Consider the following 16,963-nt stretch of genomic DNA (forward strand, 5'->3'; position numbering starts at 1 on the left):
AGCTGAAATTTGTGTATGGTTCTGCATTGCAATTTAAGCGTGTGCAACCGTCTTTAAATGTTTTCCAACAGTTATTGAAGCTGTTATTTAAATCACCTCTATTTTCAGCAAATGTAATGATAAAGTGCATTAAAAGTTTCCTAACTACACCCTGAAAACAAGTTTTAAAAAGCTGTTTTCTCCTGGAAGTTGCTCTTTTAGCACCATCTTTGCTGTTGGGGATTTCTCAACTAATCTAATCTGGGTAATTCAGGACTCCTCTAATGTCTCTAATGGTGAGGCACACCTATTTGCAGGATGGGCTTAATGTGAGAGGGGGAAAATAGGAGTGAGAGATGTTCTGTTACTCGTGTAGTCCTCTAACTTTCTTTCTGAGGTGTCATTTTAACCCCTCAAATGTAGCAGAAATCACATTCTGCCGTGCCGTTAGCTTGTCCACATGGGGATTTTTGGTCAAAGTTATGGTTTATATAGCATCCACACCCCTTGATGAAAAGTAAAGACCCAGTTGGGTGACATTTAATGTCTAAAAACGGTAGTTTTTAAAGTTAAATAGCGTGCTTGTCTGTTTCTCTAAATCTGCTGACCTCTGCCTGTGTATGTCTTACTTGCCTAGCAGCCATTTCTGTCTTCATTCAGCAGCTATTCAGTTAATGCTACATTAATTCAGTTAATTTGCACGGTTTAATTATAAAGTTGAGAGACAGCCCAAAAAGAAATGCAGTAAAATGTAAAAATGTGCAGATACATTTGGGGGGGGGGGAAAGAGGCATTTGTAATATTCATTGAATCACAAAGAAGCAGATTGAGGAAAAAAATTAAGTTGTAAAACAATTTTGTGAAGAAAAAGTTTGAGATTTTGAAATGCTGATTAAACTTCAGTAGTACTAACAGTTGCTAACACAATGGGTTTGTTTGATAACATTAACTCCATTCTTTAACACTGGTTCATCTACAAAAGGCATTTTGTAGAGGCAGCCGTGCACTAACAGAAGTAGCTCGACTTGAACGGACAGCTTTATTCTCACATTTCGTCTTTATTCTTGAAATTTTTACTTTATTCTCAACATTTGGACATAATGATGAATTAATCATAAATAAATACTGCTCCATCTAAACTCATATAAAGAGTCCAAATTGTGTGAAGCTGGCAACTTAAAGCATCTCGTAGTTCAGATGTACTTTCAGCTTCTCGGTGAAATATCAGTTTCTACATCCTCAGTGCTGCGTGTTCGACTATCCACACACGCAATGCTGTAAAAATAGAAAAGCCTCCTTGGTCACCAAATGTGGTGTCATGGCAACAAATTTTACAGTTAAAAGAAAAAGTTTTTGATTGTTTTTTCCCTCCTTTATTTAAAAAAAAAAAAAACAACACATATGAGCACAGCAGCTGTTTTTAGACACAGTAGGAACAGCACACGTGTGAATAATGAAATTAATGACGGCTGGGTTTGATTTTAGCTGCTCGCTCAGCTGTCGCGCTGCCGAGGCTGCTTACAACACCTGCGCTCTTCATACTGTGATGGCTGTAGTGGGAAAGTTGTTTTGTTTTTTGTTTTTTAAATGGGCCGAACGGCAAATTGTGTGGACATCAGAGTCACAGCAGGGGCATGTGTGATCCAGTGTAGGTCCACCATTGTTCTGACTGTTAACCCGATCAATGAGATGATTATACTTCACTGACTCCACGATGATCACACCTGCTTGTCTTTGTGTACAGAAAAACAAATGTCAGGCCCTTTTTGGGGTTTTTGGTTGTTACTTATGAAAGAAATCAGCAAAAAACACATTCACTGGGTAAATGCATCAGTTGTTTGTTTGAGTAGAGGAAGTCATGTCAGATCTGACCCTTTTTTTTTTTTTTTTTTTTTGGGTCTTTATTTTTAGTCTTTACACAGAAAACTGCGTTCCAGGGTTTTCTTTCCTTATTTTAATAATAATTTACATACATTAAATTATTTTTAAGTTTAAAAAAAACTTAATGAAGTCAAAGACTGCATATAAAAGATGGACTTTTATATAAGGGGCGACTCGTGTGGCTGCAGAAACAAGTCAGATTGTATATATGATCTTCACATATTTTTATCCAGAACATGAGAGGAGGGTGTAGTTTAGGGAAGGTCTACCTTGTCCCTCAGTTTTTTGGTCTTCCCCTCATTTATCATGTCCGGTTTCAAAACATCAAGATGGCGATAGCCAAAGGAATCAGTTTGAGGATGCCACAATGGCATCTAAAATGTTCTGTTTTCTCTTTCATGTCTGCCTTACTTGTTTTACAACTTTCACATCATTACGGCTTCTTTTCTGTCGTTGTTTTGACAGAAATTTTGAATTCACAGAAATTTACCCTGAGTAGATTTTAAATTTTAAGTTGTTTTTCAGCTCTGTCTGTTTTCTTAACATTAGGGAGATATGGATATTTAATGTGATTGGAGGATTTCCTCCTTGTAAAGAAGAAACTGGAAGTTGTTTTTTCTGTAGCCACTTCCATTTTCGATCCAGTTTCTGGTTGGCAACATATCAGGATTACTTAAGCTTTGTTATATCCCATATGTTGTGCTGCTCGCCTCACATTCATATTGTGAAAATGTATGCAGTTTACATTAAAAACATCCTTATATCTCCATGTTTGCCCTTCTCCTTTCATGCTTATGTCATCAAGTCTTGTCCTGTTTTAAATCACATAGTAACACTACAGTCTTCTGAAATCTGTGATGTGGAGCAAAACCAGATGTTTGAAAGTGCTGTTACAAGTGAAGTGACAGCTAAGATTTGGTGAAATGATGCAGCTGTTCAGTTCCAATGCACATGTGCCAAATTCAAGGCCCGCGGGCCACATGTCTCTTAATTTTTAAATACATTTGGCTCGCTCCGTTTTCTCAGCTGAGGATGAGGTTGAGCATCTTATTAGCACTATTAGCATTATTTTCTTGACTAAGTATTATAAAGACTACAGTACTTGTTTCTAGACTAGCTTAGAGCTTTATGTGGACCAAACTGTAGGTGAGAAGGTGGTGTGAGACATACAAATGAATTTACTGGAAATGCATCTGTCCTTCATTTTCTTTCAGAGTTAAACTGATTGTGACATTCCTGCCCTAATGGCCTAAAAAAGAAAGAGAGAGAGAGAAGTAGGGCAATCTGAATAATGTTCTTGTTGTCGAAGGTGTGATAATATACAGAAACCCCCACTTTTAAAGTGAAGGTGGTTGCTATAGTAACCCTGACATGCTGGTGTACTTTGAAGTTTTGTAAGTGGCAATTAAAAGTTCCTCCTGCAGTTGTCGGTCATTTGTGGTGTTTTGGCGTTTCAAAGCGTCAGAGCTGTAACGTACGATATGTGTGTGTGTGCGTTTGTGTGTGTGTCCCAGGGTTCAGCGTGGACTGGTGGGCACTAGGCGTGCTCATGTTCGAGATGATGGCGGGCCGGTCGCCCTTCGACATCGTCGGCAGCTCCGACAACCCTGACCAGAACACAGAAGACTACCTCTTCCAAGGTAACAGCGTGCTTCTGCGGTTCGTAAAAAAACTGCTGAGTTCATGCAACACCTTCATGTCGACACCTTTCTATTGGCTTCTCTCAATACCAGGAACATGCCATCTGTTACAGAGAGAAGTGTGAAACCATGTGTTCCCCCCCCCCCCCCCACCCCATTATTTTAGTATAAATAGGGTTTTATATTGTGTTTGTTTCTTATAATTAACAGTGAGGTGGGTTAACAAAAAGCTTCATATCTTGGGCTGCTGCGAGCATACCCAGCAGGATTGAACTCATAACAGCAGCAGTGTTGGCACCATCTCATCCTCTCCTCTTCTTGTCCACCCCTTGACCCCTTTTCTGTCACCTCCTGCAGTAATATTGGAAAAACAGATCAGAATCCCACGCTCGTTGTCAGTCAAAGCTGCCAGCGTCCTCAAAGGGTTCCTCAACAAGGTAAGAGAGGGTCTGACAGGCCTGTAGCAGTGCCACCTCTTACTGGCATTTTTTTTTTTTTTTTTTTTTTTTTGGGAAATGTATCCACTTTCCTTCCCAATTCTTTCTTCTCACTTTCTCCACCTTTCTTCTCGGGTATTGGACTTGTTATCTTTCCCTTCCACCATAGTCTCCCACCGTCTCTCACCCTCTTCTCGCTCTCACTCCCACAGGATCCCAAGGAGCGCCTGGGCTGCCACCCTCAGACGGGCTTTGCCGACATCATGGGCCACCCGTTTTTCCGAAACGTCGACTGGGAGCTCGTGAGTGATTCAATTTCATCCTCTGCTTTTCTCAGTCAGTTCTTTCAAATGAAGGAAATCAGCATTGGTGCATGTTGGATAGGTCAAAATAAATCCATACAATCGATTGCGGGGGAAAAGGGGGAGAAAAACAAGAGCTGCCGCGAGACCGCAGAAGGTCAAATCTGAGTGCGCAGGGTCGCCGTCTCCTGCGCTCTTTCTCCTGCCCTGCAGGTATAGACGCTCTGTCAATACTGAGGTTATTAGCTGTGGGGTGAGACTTGTTTCTTTGTGAAGAGCAGGCAGCTGGAAACAGACAGGCCAGGCAGAAGACTGACAGCAGCAGATACGATTACTCACTCTCTCTCACACACACACACACACACACACACACACACACACACACACACACAGGAAGTTTAAAGACGGAGAGGAAACGAGAGGGGACGGATCACACGGGGCCGATATGTCGATCTCTGCATGTCCGGATTGTCGAGCAGTGATTCATGTTGACGAAGAAGCCATTAACACTCTAATTTCAGCGCCGCTGTTTACAAATCGTTTCATTCACAAATTTCGGCATGATTACTGGAACCTCAGAGAAGCTCGTAGGTTGGCTCAGATATCGCTGATGCTTTCTCTGAAGCTGCGGTTTGCACTCGTTGCCACTAATACTGAAAACCACATGCTTGACTGGATTCTTGCTATGACTGGTATTTGTGTCTGTGTATAATCCTTATTTATAGTTTATGCCTGAAAACCAGTATGAGTGTGAATACAAATGTAGAACGCAGTGCAGGAAATGAAGATGTGGACCTGTATTTACAGATGTTAGTCACTTGTTTGGTATCTCGAAATGACTTGTAGAAAAAAAAATACCGGTGAAATTTAAACTAGGGCTAAAAATACTTCGTTATTTCTGTTGCTTCCTGTTATCAGTTTCAGCGATGAGTAAATTATCACCCAGGAGTCTTTTTAGGTTCCTGTTTTGACCCTTAGAACCATGAAATGAGTGTCAGATGAGACTCACGGCCTCATGTTGATATTAGCTTCAACCTTACATATGAGCGCATGAACGAATGAATAATGTATGTATTGTTAATGTATCCAACTGAAGGACTGATGAGCTGATGGGGCCCGAACTGTGCTCATGGATGAGCTACAGCAGGGGTCGGCAACCTTTCTGATGATGAGTGCCATCTAAAATTTCCTCAGAAGTCAATGTGCCAATGTTATGCAATCATAACGCCCTATATTAACAGTTACACATTATATCGAACCACTTTATAGAATTATATTTGTTTGCAGATGTTTGCAGCTATCAGCAAATACTTATCAGCTATTTTGAAACAAAAAAAGACACTTTTTATCCATAACAAGAACTCCATAACAGCAAATGAACTGTACAACAGAAAATCCAAATGCTATTTATGGTCTTCCCACAACAATAATAAGAAAAATAAACTGAGCCAATATGGCATGTTTGTTAATACAGAGATACACATGTTAATGTGATCTCTGGTCTCCCACTCAGAGACACACGTCTCCGAGTGTCCAGCATTCAGACGGCTACCTGAGGACACTCTCCGTGTGAGAGAAAAATCTGTAGAGCCAAATACTGTAAATAATATCCCTGCAATGTTCTGAAGACAGTTAACCTTGTCAGGAAATGATGTCCAGCAGGTGAAAATGCAAGCTCCATGAACACGCACAGCTGTGGATTCCAGCTGCGTTCGTAGTTCTGCAAACTTTGGCCCCCACAGAGTCGAGCTTTTCAGTTCAATCAGCTGCATTTCAATTAACTGGCATTAACTCGGCCAGTTAATGCGAGACAAATCCAGCTGCTCATTAAAGCTTTCTGGTTTGATCAGTCTTGAGTCTACGGATGTATCCATGTATTTCCGTGGTGTGATCTCTGGTCTCCCACTCAGAGACACACGTCTCCGAGTGGGAGACCAGAGATCACATTAACATGTGTGTCTCTGTATTAACAAACATGCCATATTGGCTCAGTTTATTTTTCTTATTATTGTTGTGGGGAGACCATAAATAGCATTTGCATTTTCTGTTGTACAGTTCATTTGCTGTTATGGAGTTCTTGCTGCGCTGAGCAGAGAGCTCCTGAAGCTTTTGAAGTGTCAGAATGTGGAAATTTCAACATTGCTTGAAAAAACTGCCAGCTAGCAACGTCCCTCTCACCGGTAGGCTAAGTTATTTTTAGCCAATTACAAGTTGAATCTGGTAGTTGGGGTTGTTAGCTCATTAAGAAGCCAGTATGGCACAACTAATGTGTCTATGCGAGCTAACTTGCGATGTGCACCACTGGCGCGGCCATTTATTTTTTATGCACCTTCTCAGATTAATTCACTGTGTGTCGTGCCCGGGGCTGGACTGGGACAAAAAAACAGCCCGGGCATTTTGACTAGAGACCGGCCCACCAGGTATTGAAGCCTTTGAATGAAAACAAACGCTGTTGTGACAGTGATGTACACTTTCTTGTTGGTATATGTATGATTTCTATACATTTTATGTCAGATAAAAACTTTGGTTGTAAGATTCAGATAATTATTTATTAAAAGCTAGATATTTTAAATGAGAATAAGAAAGTATTTCTTTGTGCCCCCCTTTACCTGTTAATGTCCTACCTGGCCCCCTGGCAAAACTTGGCTAGACCCGCCCCTGCACAGTTACCAGCTGTCAGCTACTTAGAAAAAGATCCTGGGGTTATTTGTCTCTCAGAAACAGTTCATAGCTTTCCTTCAACTCATTCATGTCACCTAAAAGGTAAACCTGTTTCTCCATCACCTGTTCAGTAAGGACATCTCCTGTTTTCATCTTCATGTTTCCCTCTCACCACATATCCAAACCGACATCATGACCAGCAGCTTTACAGCTGTGGCTCCAGCAAACATCAGCTGATAGTAGAAATTAATATTAAATAAATTCTAACATCAGCTGATCAAGCTTAAACGTGCTGCTGTTGTTTAGCGCGGTTTCCTCTTTCTGGCGCAAAGTGGGCGATAAACAAACAAGAGAGACGATCAGCTGATCATTGATCAGTTTCATGATTGAAGTAGAAACAGGAGAAAATATGAGAGAAGAAGAGGCAGCTGTGCAGCGTAAACACAGAATAATTCCAGCTTTGTGTCTTTTTCATTGTAGCTGAAGTTCGGGACAAACTGTTCCTTTTCACCTCAATAAGAAACGCGTAATATTTTCTCTGAATACGAGACGATTCCGTTTTTTAATGGGATGGTTGACAACTCTACTAATTAACCTTATGAATAAAATAAAGTTCACTATCAGTAACATCATAGCACCCACCCAGCTGTATAGAAACTCCGTCATGCTTGTTAGTTCGCAGTACGAGTTATTGTAACTGACTAAAAGTCAGCACAACGAAAATAAACTCAACCTAAATTTGTTATGTATCTGACCCAGATAGATTGCAGGTCATAACTTCTTACCTGAAGTTCAGTTCACCTGACACTCGGACCGGCAGCCGCCTCTGGTCTCTCCTCCTCCTGCCTCCCCTTTCTCTCATCCACCTGCTGGCCTCTGTGGAAGCGCCGCCATTGCCACCACCAAACAACTGAGCTATTTTTACACATTGACCAACATCTGGCCAATCCACCACCTCTCATTGTTTATACCGTTACAAAAAAAATAAAAAAAAAAAAAATCGGCACATAAAAACGAAAAATCACCAACAATGCCTGGTGGGCCGATGGCCAGTCCAGCTATGGTCGTGCCATCAGTTAATGAAAATGACAACAATTGGAGGGGGGGGGGGGGGCGGAGTTTGATATGCCAACTGATAAAAAATGAAATCACATAAAGTAATGACAAAGATGAGGCAAACACGACTTAGTGTGATAAACTTTGTTTCTGAACACTTTTATTGAACCTTCTTTATTTAATTTATCTGTTTTACTTACCTGTCTCTGTTGTTTAAGGAAAAATAAAATTAATTAATTAAATAAAATTAATTAATTTAATAATAAATAATTTGATTTTATGTTAAGTTGTTTAAGGTAAAGGATGAAAGTGAATTTTGCAGTTTAGGGCTAATTGTGTTTAATACTATTTGTTTTTGGGTTTTTTTACTTAATTAGAATGAAATTATACTGTTGTGGTATTTTTAGCGATGAGAACAAATCTGTCATATCTGAATTTGCTGTCACGTATTCGTCGTACTTTACTAAAAAAAGTTTACATTTTCTACCCATTTATAAACTTAATTAACTCTCAAGTGACCTCATCTAGAGTCATTTTGGACGCCCGCCACATGTTTATATGCGTTGTGACATTTTTAAATTGTAAAAATACTAACCTACCTCCAATATCTTAAATTTCTCATATGAAATTGGCCCATTGATGTGGCATGGATAATGGAAAACTGTGTCATCAAAATATTACTCTGCACAACATGCATATATTACAGACACACAAGATATCTTTACCCCTTGAAAGCCTGTTAGGAGTGAGCCTTGAAGCTCTTTTGTAGAGTGATCAGCTTCTATCATATTCTGTCAATACTGTGTTAGACCTCACATTTATTGATTTATTATAGAGGTCAAGGAGAGGGGTCTCTGCCTATGCAGCTGCCTATGGAACCCAGAAACCGTTCAATGGGCATCCAACCCTCGTCTTTATTGATATACCAGGAGGTGGTCAGGAGTGATGTGTATGCTAAACAGAAGCCTGGAAGCAACAAAGGATTAATAAAGCACCCTGACTGTGAAGACTTGATTGTAATTTGTTGATCAAAGTTAGTTTCGAGTTTGGTGTTAGGCTCCCAGCAAACTGTAATACACAGTTCACTCAAACACACCTTAATAATTAAAACAGTCTGTTATTGAAAAGAAAATACAGGAAATTTATATTTGACTAAATTTGTAAACTCTCTCCAGAGAAAACGACATTTAAGTACATCAGAACATTTTAGAGTGTTTCATAGATAAAGACAACTCTTAAAAGCCATTAAAAGCATTACTGTATAAATTATAGTATGGTCATTTAAGTGTTAAACTAATCCAGATTAAATCTGCTTTAAATATTTTAAAGAAGACAGAGCACGTAACATCAGCTTTATCTGCACAGACAGACAGACAGACAGGGCAGCTCGCCAGGATCACCATGACCTCTTTTCCCTGTTTGGTCTGGAGCTGAGACCCAGCACTCGGTCAGAGTGTCTGGAGGATCAGCTTACAACCCTCCCACCCCGTTTCCCCCAACGCTGATGTTTGCCCCGCAGTGTGCTCTCTGGCCTGCAGAGGGAGCAGTTATTGCCCTCCAAACAAGTGCAGTAACACTCGGGACAGAGAGCTGCACGTACACTGTGATAAATGAAACCACAGGCAGAGGAAATGAGTGGAAGTCCCTAATAAAAGTTTTTACTCTGTGTTCAAATTTTTTCATATATCTGTACCTGAGCTGAGGTGATGCAAACATTTCCCCGTTGTGGGATCAATAAAGTCTTATCTTATCTTATCTTATCTTATCAAATGCTTTTGAGTGGAGAGGACGTCACTCAGGCCTGATTACAGCTGCGGGAGAGCTTATCCTCTCAGAAATCCTGTTGGACAAACTCATATACAACCTTGATACAGTCACTATTTGAAGCTTCTTAATAAGACTGCAAACAAGGATTGTTTCCATTATTCACAGATTATTTCTCAATAGATTCATCTCTTAGTGTATGAAAAATATAGTCACAGTTTCTCAGAGACCAAACAGATGCTTTGAAATTAGATTTTTCTGGCCACTCTGAAAAGCTCTTTTTTTTTTTTTTTTTTTTTTTGGTTAATCAATCACAAAAATACTTGCAGATTAATTTTCTATTAAGCAACTAATTGGTTATTTAAAGAATTATTTAAAAACTGGGTCCTACCTTCGTCCTTTGCTTTACTTCCAGCTGGAACATAAACAGGTGGTCCCTCCGTTCAAGCCCAACATCTCAGGGGAATACGGACTGGACAACTTTGACGCCCAGTTCACCAACGAGCCAATCCAGCTCACGCCTGATGACGAGTGAGTCAGCGCTTCATTTTGTGCTCATTTCCTGTTGCAGCCTCAGTTTTCTGTCGATTTTAACCAACCTTTTGATCTTTTCTCCTCCATTTTTTTTTTTCCTTTTTCAGGGACGTCGTGAAGAAGATCGACCAGTCTGAGTTTGAAGGCTTCGAGTACATCAACCCTCTGCTCATGTCGGCGGAAGAGTGTGTGTGAGGGGGCGTGGCGTCTGTGCACACGCACACGCACACCACACACACACACACACACTCATGCACGTGTTTACGTGGCGTCTCAGTGTCTTCAAGCTGCATGTTTACGAGACAACCCGATGACATCCACCTTCTGTTCGAGGGCCGCACACATGCAAAAGTAGAACGCTTATTTGCCAAATCGAATCTCACACTCTGCCATTTATAGCCACTTGTCCTTAAGCCTACCTTCTTTCTTAATTATTTTTATATCATGTAAATCTGCACTGATATCAGAAATATCTCGTCGGGGCCTCTTTGTCGGTGGCCAAAGTGGCTGCTAAGTTCTTCCAGTGTCGCTGTATGTGTGGGGGGGTGGGGGGGAAGAGGCACGGCCCCCTCCCGACAGATGAACTGAGCTTCCTCTTCTTCCAGCTGGTGGGGTGTTTTCAATCCATATTTTATTTGTACATACATGAAAATACTAATGAGGATAAACGTTAGACAGCGACTTTTTAGCTTCAAGCCAGTCGGACAGCACTGACATCTTAAAGTTTTTGGAATTAGCTTTGTCACGACGTCCCCCGCCCTTCTCTGTAGAAAAAATAATAACACTAGCCTTTAAAAAAAAAAAAAGAAAGGAAAAGAGTAGAAATGAAAAAATAAATAAAAACAATATATTTTTCTCATGTTTTGTTTACCATTTGTCAAAGTGTTAAATGTTCCAGCCCTGAGTAAAAAACAAAACAAAAAAAAACATGAATGCTCAACGTCTGGACGGTAAGGGGCTACTTCAGGTCCCTTCTTCCACAGTGAAGGAACCGAAGCGGCAACGTAACACTAATAACAAGGAAATGCTCTCAAACTGTGAAATGAAGACGCTCGTTCTGGAAAAATGGCACACGATACCTGAAAGCTGGAGCACAGGTTTGTATCTTTCTGCGCGGGGGCTGTTGGTGACGCTCACATTCATACAGAACCAAAAACTAAACACATGAAATGTCTTGCTGGTACGTATTAGAGGGTACAGAATACGTAAGGAAGATGTGCTGTCATAGAAATATATATATTTAGATCCCCCTCTTATTTTAACACTTTCTAAAAATTTATGATCTGTTATCAGTCTTTCTTTCTTTGGTATTCATTCCATGTTTGTCTTTTTTTTTTTTTTTTTGTGCTGCAAATCAAATATTAAAAGAAAGAAGAGCTCAAAAGAGCAGCGGACCGCACCGTGAAAAGGTTTTAAAGCTGTAACCCATATCCACTGGACTCAGTTTTTACCATGTTCGGCCCACAGTTTATTTTCTGAATTAGATATTTTATAAAACTGTTAAAAACATAAAGCATAATAAAGACTCGCTCTGTACCCGCAAACTGTAAGCGGGGGTGCACAAACCTCCAGGTCCTCTGGCGGAGCACTCTGATCTGTTACACTTGTTACTGTTGCTTTGTTGTTTCTTTCTTTTGTGGATATGGTTAGTTTTGATTGTTTTTTTTGTTCTTTTTTTTTTTTTTTAATCACTACATTGATTCCAAAATGTTACTGGGTGATCCCAATGGAAACACTTTTTGTTGTACTTGTTGTGTTTTGAGGATGTTTGCCATCCACAGGACACTGGTGAACTTTATTATTAGCGTTCAGAGAAAAAAAGAAAAAACAGACACTAAAATAAACATTTTATTTCTCTCCTTGTGGTAATATGTGTTTGTTGGTGTGGCTCTGTCTTTGGTTTAAAAGGCACTAGTAAGTACAAAAGAAGCGGAAATAAATTAGAGCTCTTAATGAATTATAAAGATACTATTTAGGAGGAAAAGCCTTTAGTACGTTCAATGAAAAGCAAGAATTAAAAAAAACAGAACTAGAGGAAGTGGGAGTGAATGCAGTACAGGGTTCAGAATTTCATTTTTGTGCATCAGATATTGATTGTGGTTAAAAATACAGCAACGTTTCTACTGATTTGTTTGATTCAGCCACTAAAAACATATATATGTAACACTTTTTGTCCCCTGGGTTATCTTCAGAATAGTTATCATGTGGTTCAGAGGAATAATTAATATTCAGTACGAGTTTTCATTTCCCTTTGAGGAGCTTTGGCAAGTAGATCTCCGGTGACGTCACAGCAACGTCACCGCTGCTCACCGTGCAGCTGAGGATTCAGATGTTTTGATAAAAAATTTAACACGGTTGGGAGTTGGTTTTTTGTGCCAGGGATGAAACGCTGGGTATCTTTGCCTCTGCTCCTTTTCTCTCTACATTTTTTTCCTTTGAGTCTGTCTCTCACTGGTCCCTCTGATTACATCACTCAGACATCAGAGACCCTGGTTAATGATGGAAATAAACCTTTTGGTTCTTGGAGGTGCATCATTTTACTCTGTAAAGCATGTACTTTCTGTTTCATATAATTTAGTTCATTTCACTTTCAGTCAGTGTGAGTGAGTGTACTTCAGCGGTTACACACCCACACACACATTAACTGATAGTTTCAGTATTGCATACAACAATTCCCATCATCCTGCTATAAATTAATTTCCTGTTCTTGAGTATAACCGGTGGTCTGCACCCTGTCATTCTTCCATTAATGAAGATGTCTGGTGATTATACACTGATAATGATACGCCTACTTCATCGAGAGTCTAGACTTGGTTAGATGTAACGTTATTTCTCTTAACCATGGAAATAATTCTGTCATCATCCACTTCAGTCGTCCTCTGTGGTTTTTCAGGCCTTTCAATGTTGCTGAATTGTCCAGTGCGTCCATTCTTTTTACAAACGTACACCAAACATCAAATTTATTCATTCAGATAATTAATGACAAAGAAAAATGTGATTCGTATAAACGATGTACACCAATCAACTAACTTTTATTTGACCTGATTCGATTACATTTGATATTGTACATGTATAACAAAATTTACACATTTAATTTAAAGTGAGGATTTTGAGCTCTTTCTCTTTGAGCTCTTTTTTGCTCGCTCTCTCTCTCTGATGGGTTTATTTGATTTATTTTGGTCTTTAAGCCTAACGATGGCGTCCCTCACTTGTGCTCTCATTTGTTTGAAGCTCACATTGAGAATTTAAGTGACAATTTACCAAATGCAAGCTTAAACCCTGAAATCAACTCGTATTTTGTCACTGAGTAATCAGGGAACCAAGATTATTATTGTGATCTAAAATTAAACTAAAACTAGATGTGAAAAGAGAAAACTTTCAAAAATTCTATACAGTGACCAAATTCCAGATTTTAAAGTGGTTTTAAGTGGATGAACAACTTGTATACTTTGAAGTAGAATAATACCATTTTTCACCTGTTTATTTTTCGCAGGCACGTCGTAGACTTTTTAATCTGAAACCCTTTCTCAACCTTATGCAGTCGTAGATTTCATATCGCTGGATTCAGCACAGCTGGACCTCTTCATCAAACCCCGGCTGGTGTTTTTGTGATGGTCCCAACCAAATCTGCCTGCAAATAATTAATTTATTTTTATTAATGACAAATATGTTAATGCAATAACCAATTTCACATGTGGGAGAGAATATGAAATACTATGTTATGCTTTGTTATACTAGAAGCAAAGACAGGTAGATTCTTCCTTTTGGGATTTGTGTGTGTTTAAATCCATCGAGTAGTTGTGAAACTTTGGCAATAAAAGTTGTAATTGAATAAATAAAGTATGCTGCACCAGTGACACCCACACTGGAGCAGTTTTTCAGGGTGGCTCTTGCACTAAAGAGGATTTTTCTTTCTTTGGTGCACTCTTGGGCTCATGAAACATCACAATGGGACTTTTCACTGCTGCCCACTCCCAAACATGAGCTCTCACCCACACGAGTGTCTGGAGAGAAGGGAAATATACTCGAGGTGCAAGGTTGTGCTCTTTTACTCCAGCTCCCTGTGGCTCTGATGGTCACATGACTCCTCTTTGACTTTTAGAAGGGTCTTGTCATCCCTAGTGGGCTAAAAGGTCACGAACACAGACAGCGCTGTGCGTTAAGAGGTGAAAGTTAGGTCATGGAAATAATGGTGTGTCAAAAATAATAAAATATATTGATTAGTGTGCTGCAATAGCTCGCACAGCAGTGGGCAGGGAACCATCCTACTCCTCTCAACCATCGTAGAGGATGAACCAGGAAATTTTGTAGAAATTGCTCCCTTTGTGCGACTGCAGAAGACATGGTGCTGCAAGCAGGGCAGCACCAAGGATAAATGTCTTTTGCATAATTCTCTATTCCCGTGATGGCATATTTGACATTGTTCCTGTGCCCTCTCTGGTGGAGAACAGGGGTAGGCCTCCCCAGGCGCTGTGGCTTCACATCGCCCAGTGGAAGACACGGGGAAGGCTAACCTTGCATAATTAATGATGTAAAACAGGGAACGGGCTGAAAAAAAACATCCTGTTCTAATTGCACTTATCTTGTTGGGTGTTTTATTCCGTCCCTGGGGGGATTAATTAAGCAACACAAAAATTATACTTAGTAAAACACACGGTGAGGTGCATCTCACTGCTTTTAGTGGCGCTCTTCACTGTAACGCTAATGACTTACTCTGAGTGACTAACATCTGCAGTCAAACATGTAGGCTTGTTTCTTATTTGTCACTTAAGTGACTGTAAACAATGCCATTAAAGCTTCTTGAGCCATAGTGTAACAAAAACATGGGACGAACACCTTCATATTGTGTGTAAATGAGTGGGGCTGACAAATGTGCTCAGCTGCAGTAAAGACAGCAAACCGATGACTGAAAAGTGAAAAAAAATCTTATCAGAGATTTCAGTTTTAGTTGGTTTGATTTCGTCGTTGGATATTACACCACACTCCACTTTAAAGATTAAAGACTAAAAGTACTTTTAATTTGTCTTCAAATTCAGCAATACTCTTAATCCATGTCGGGGGAACTGGGTGTCTGCATGTGTCTACATGCTTACATATGTCCTCCTCATTAAATCTGCTCTACCCAGCAGCAAGAAGAAACCAGAAACACAGCAACATATAATATAACCATAGAGTACAGTGCAAACGTCTGGAGCCACCCCTCATTTCTGCATATTTTGCTGGGAGAATAGGAAACAGGTGCAGTGATTTATTGAAATGTGCAAACTTCCATAATGTTGAGGACCGGACTCTGGGAGGCCAATCGATGACTGACAGTGTCCACTGTGTGTTTCCACTGTGTGGTATGGTTTTATTGCATTGGCTGAAAAATGAAGACGTTTCCAATCAGACACTTCCCAGATGGTTTTGAATGCTCGATCAAAATTTGATGGTACTTTTCTGCATTTATGATTTCATCAGTTTTGACAAGATCTCCAACATTGCCGGCTCAAACTATGACAGTGCCTCCACTGTGTTTTACAGATGGCTGTAGACACTCACTGCTGCACTTCTTGTGATCTCCTTCGTACATATCAACGATAAATTGATCCAAAATGTGTTGAAAGTTTAATATCTACATTCATCAAACCTGTTTCCACTAATTTTCAGCATAATTCAGCATACCTCAGCCTTTTCTCCCTCTTTCCCTTCCTTAAGAACGGCTTCTTGACATCTGCCATAGATATTTTTGCCTACCACTTCTTCTTTTGTCCTCCAAGGTTTTTTTTTATTTAATTTTTTGGACTTTGAAGTTTTGTTTATTTAAATAATCTATTTAATTTCTGGTTTGTTCAGTGTTTCCATTTACTTCATGGATTCTTCTTCAGAGTTTTTCTTCCTCTGTCTCGTCAGCTGTGATTTAGTCCACCTGTGTCTCGTCGTCCTCAGCTGTCTCCACTTCCACTGATTGCCCTTCTGTATATTTATGGTCACTATCTCTCCTTTTATTTATCAGAGTGACCTGACCCAGTGTTACTCTGTTTTTGGTTTAAGTAAATGTATAATGTTCTGTTTTTCTCATTTTGTACTGTGTGTGTGTTCAGTTGAATAAATGGCTTACTTTATATCAGTCTTCAATTTCCTCCAAGCGTCTGCATTGAGGTCCTCACTGCATTCAGTCAGTAGCCTCCTCAAATTTAATAACAGTTTCCTCAAATGTAGTATGAAGTATAAACTGTAAATCATGCCAAGATATGTTTTTCAGCTAATAATGCTTTGGGAATCGGCTTGTTGCTCCAAAAATACTATTATATGCTATATATTATGTTATCATTATAATTTTTAATTGATTCAACTAAAGAAATACAACAAAAATGGGTTTTTGTGACAGGTTGCTAGTAACACAGTGATTAAAGATATAATTTGAAATTGGTTCTTAGCGAAGTTGTCTGTTATTGTGTATAATCCCTTGAGTTCGGTGAATTTTTATCCTAGAATTATTCTTAGGTCAGTGTTACGTAGCTTAAAATAAGAAAATGGTCAGGTACAAGGACTGGAATGCAAATGAGTGAAAAAGCAGCCAATGTCCAAAGACAAACTTCTGAAAGCCTCCAGAAAGCCTGAAGAACTCCAGACTGCTTTTAAGAAATTAGGAAAAAGTGACTCCTTGGAAACAAAATATGAAGAAATGAGGGGTGACTCAAGACATTTGTACAGTATTGCATGTAGC

At 39.6% G+C, this 16,963-nt stretch overlaps 1 protein-coding gene across 1 annotated transcript in view; it reads left to right on the forward strand.

Moving 5' to 3' along the window:
* prkci (protein kinase C, iota) overlaps positions 1-12,123 on the forward strand; it is a 45,379-nt gene extending 33,256 nt beyond the window's left edge. Inside the window, exons 14-18 of the mRNA XM_004555347.5 lie at positions 3,375-3,500; positions 3,858-3,937; positions 4,150-4,239; positions 10,136-10,251; positions 10,362-12,123. Of these exons, the coding sequence (XP_004555404.1) occupies positions 3,375-3,500; positions 3,858-3,937; positions 4,150-4,239; positions 10,136-10,251; positions 10,362-10,449 (500 nt within the window). The 3' untranslated portion in view covers positions 10,450-12,123. The remainder of the gene's footprint in view (positions 1-3,374; positions 3,501-3,857; positions 3,938-4,149; positions 4,240-10,135; positions 10,252-10,361) is intronic.
* Positions 12,124-16,963: the final 4,840 nt, after the last annotated feature.

The sequence above is a fragment of the Maylandia zebra genome, linkage group LG18 (genome assembly GCF_041146795.1).
Source record: "Maylandia zebra isolate NMK-2024a linkage group LG18, Mzebra_GT3a, whole genome shotgun sequence".
In the NCBI taxonomy this organism is placed as follows: domain Eukaryota; kingdom Metazoa; phylum Chordata; class Actinopteri; order Cichliformes; family Cichlidae; genus Maylandia; species Maylandia zebra.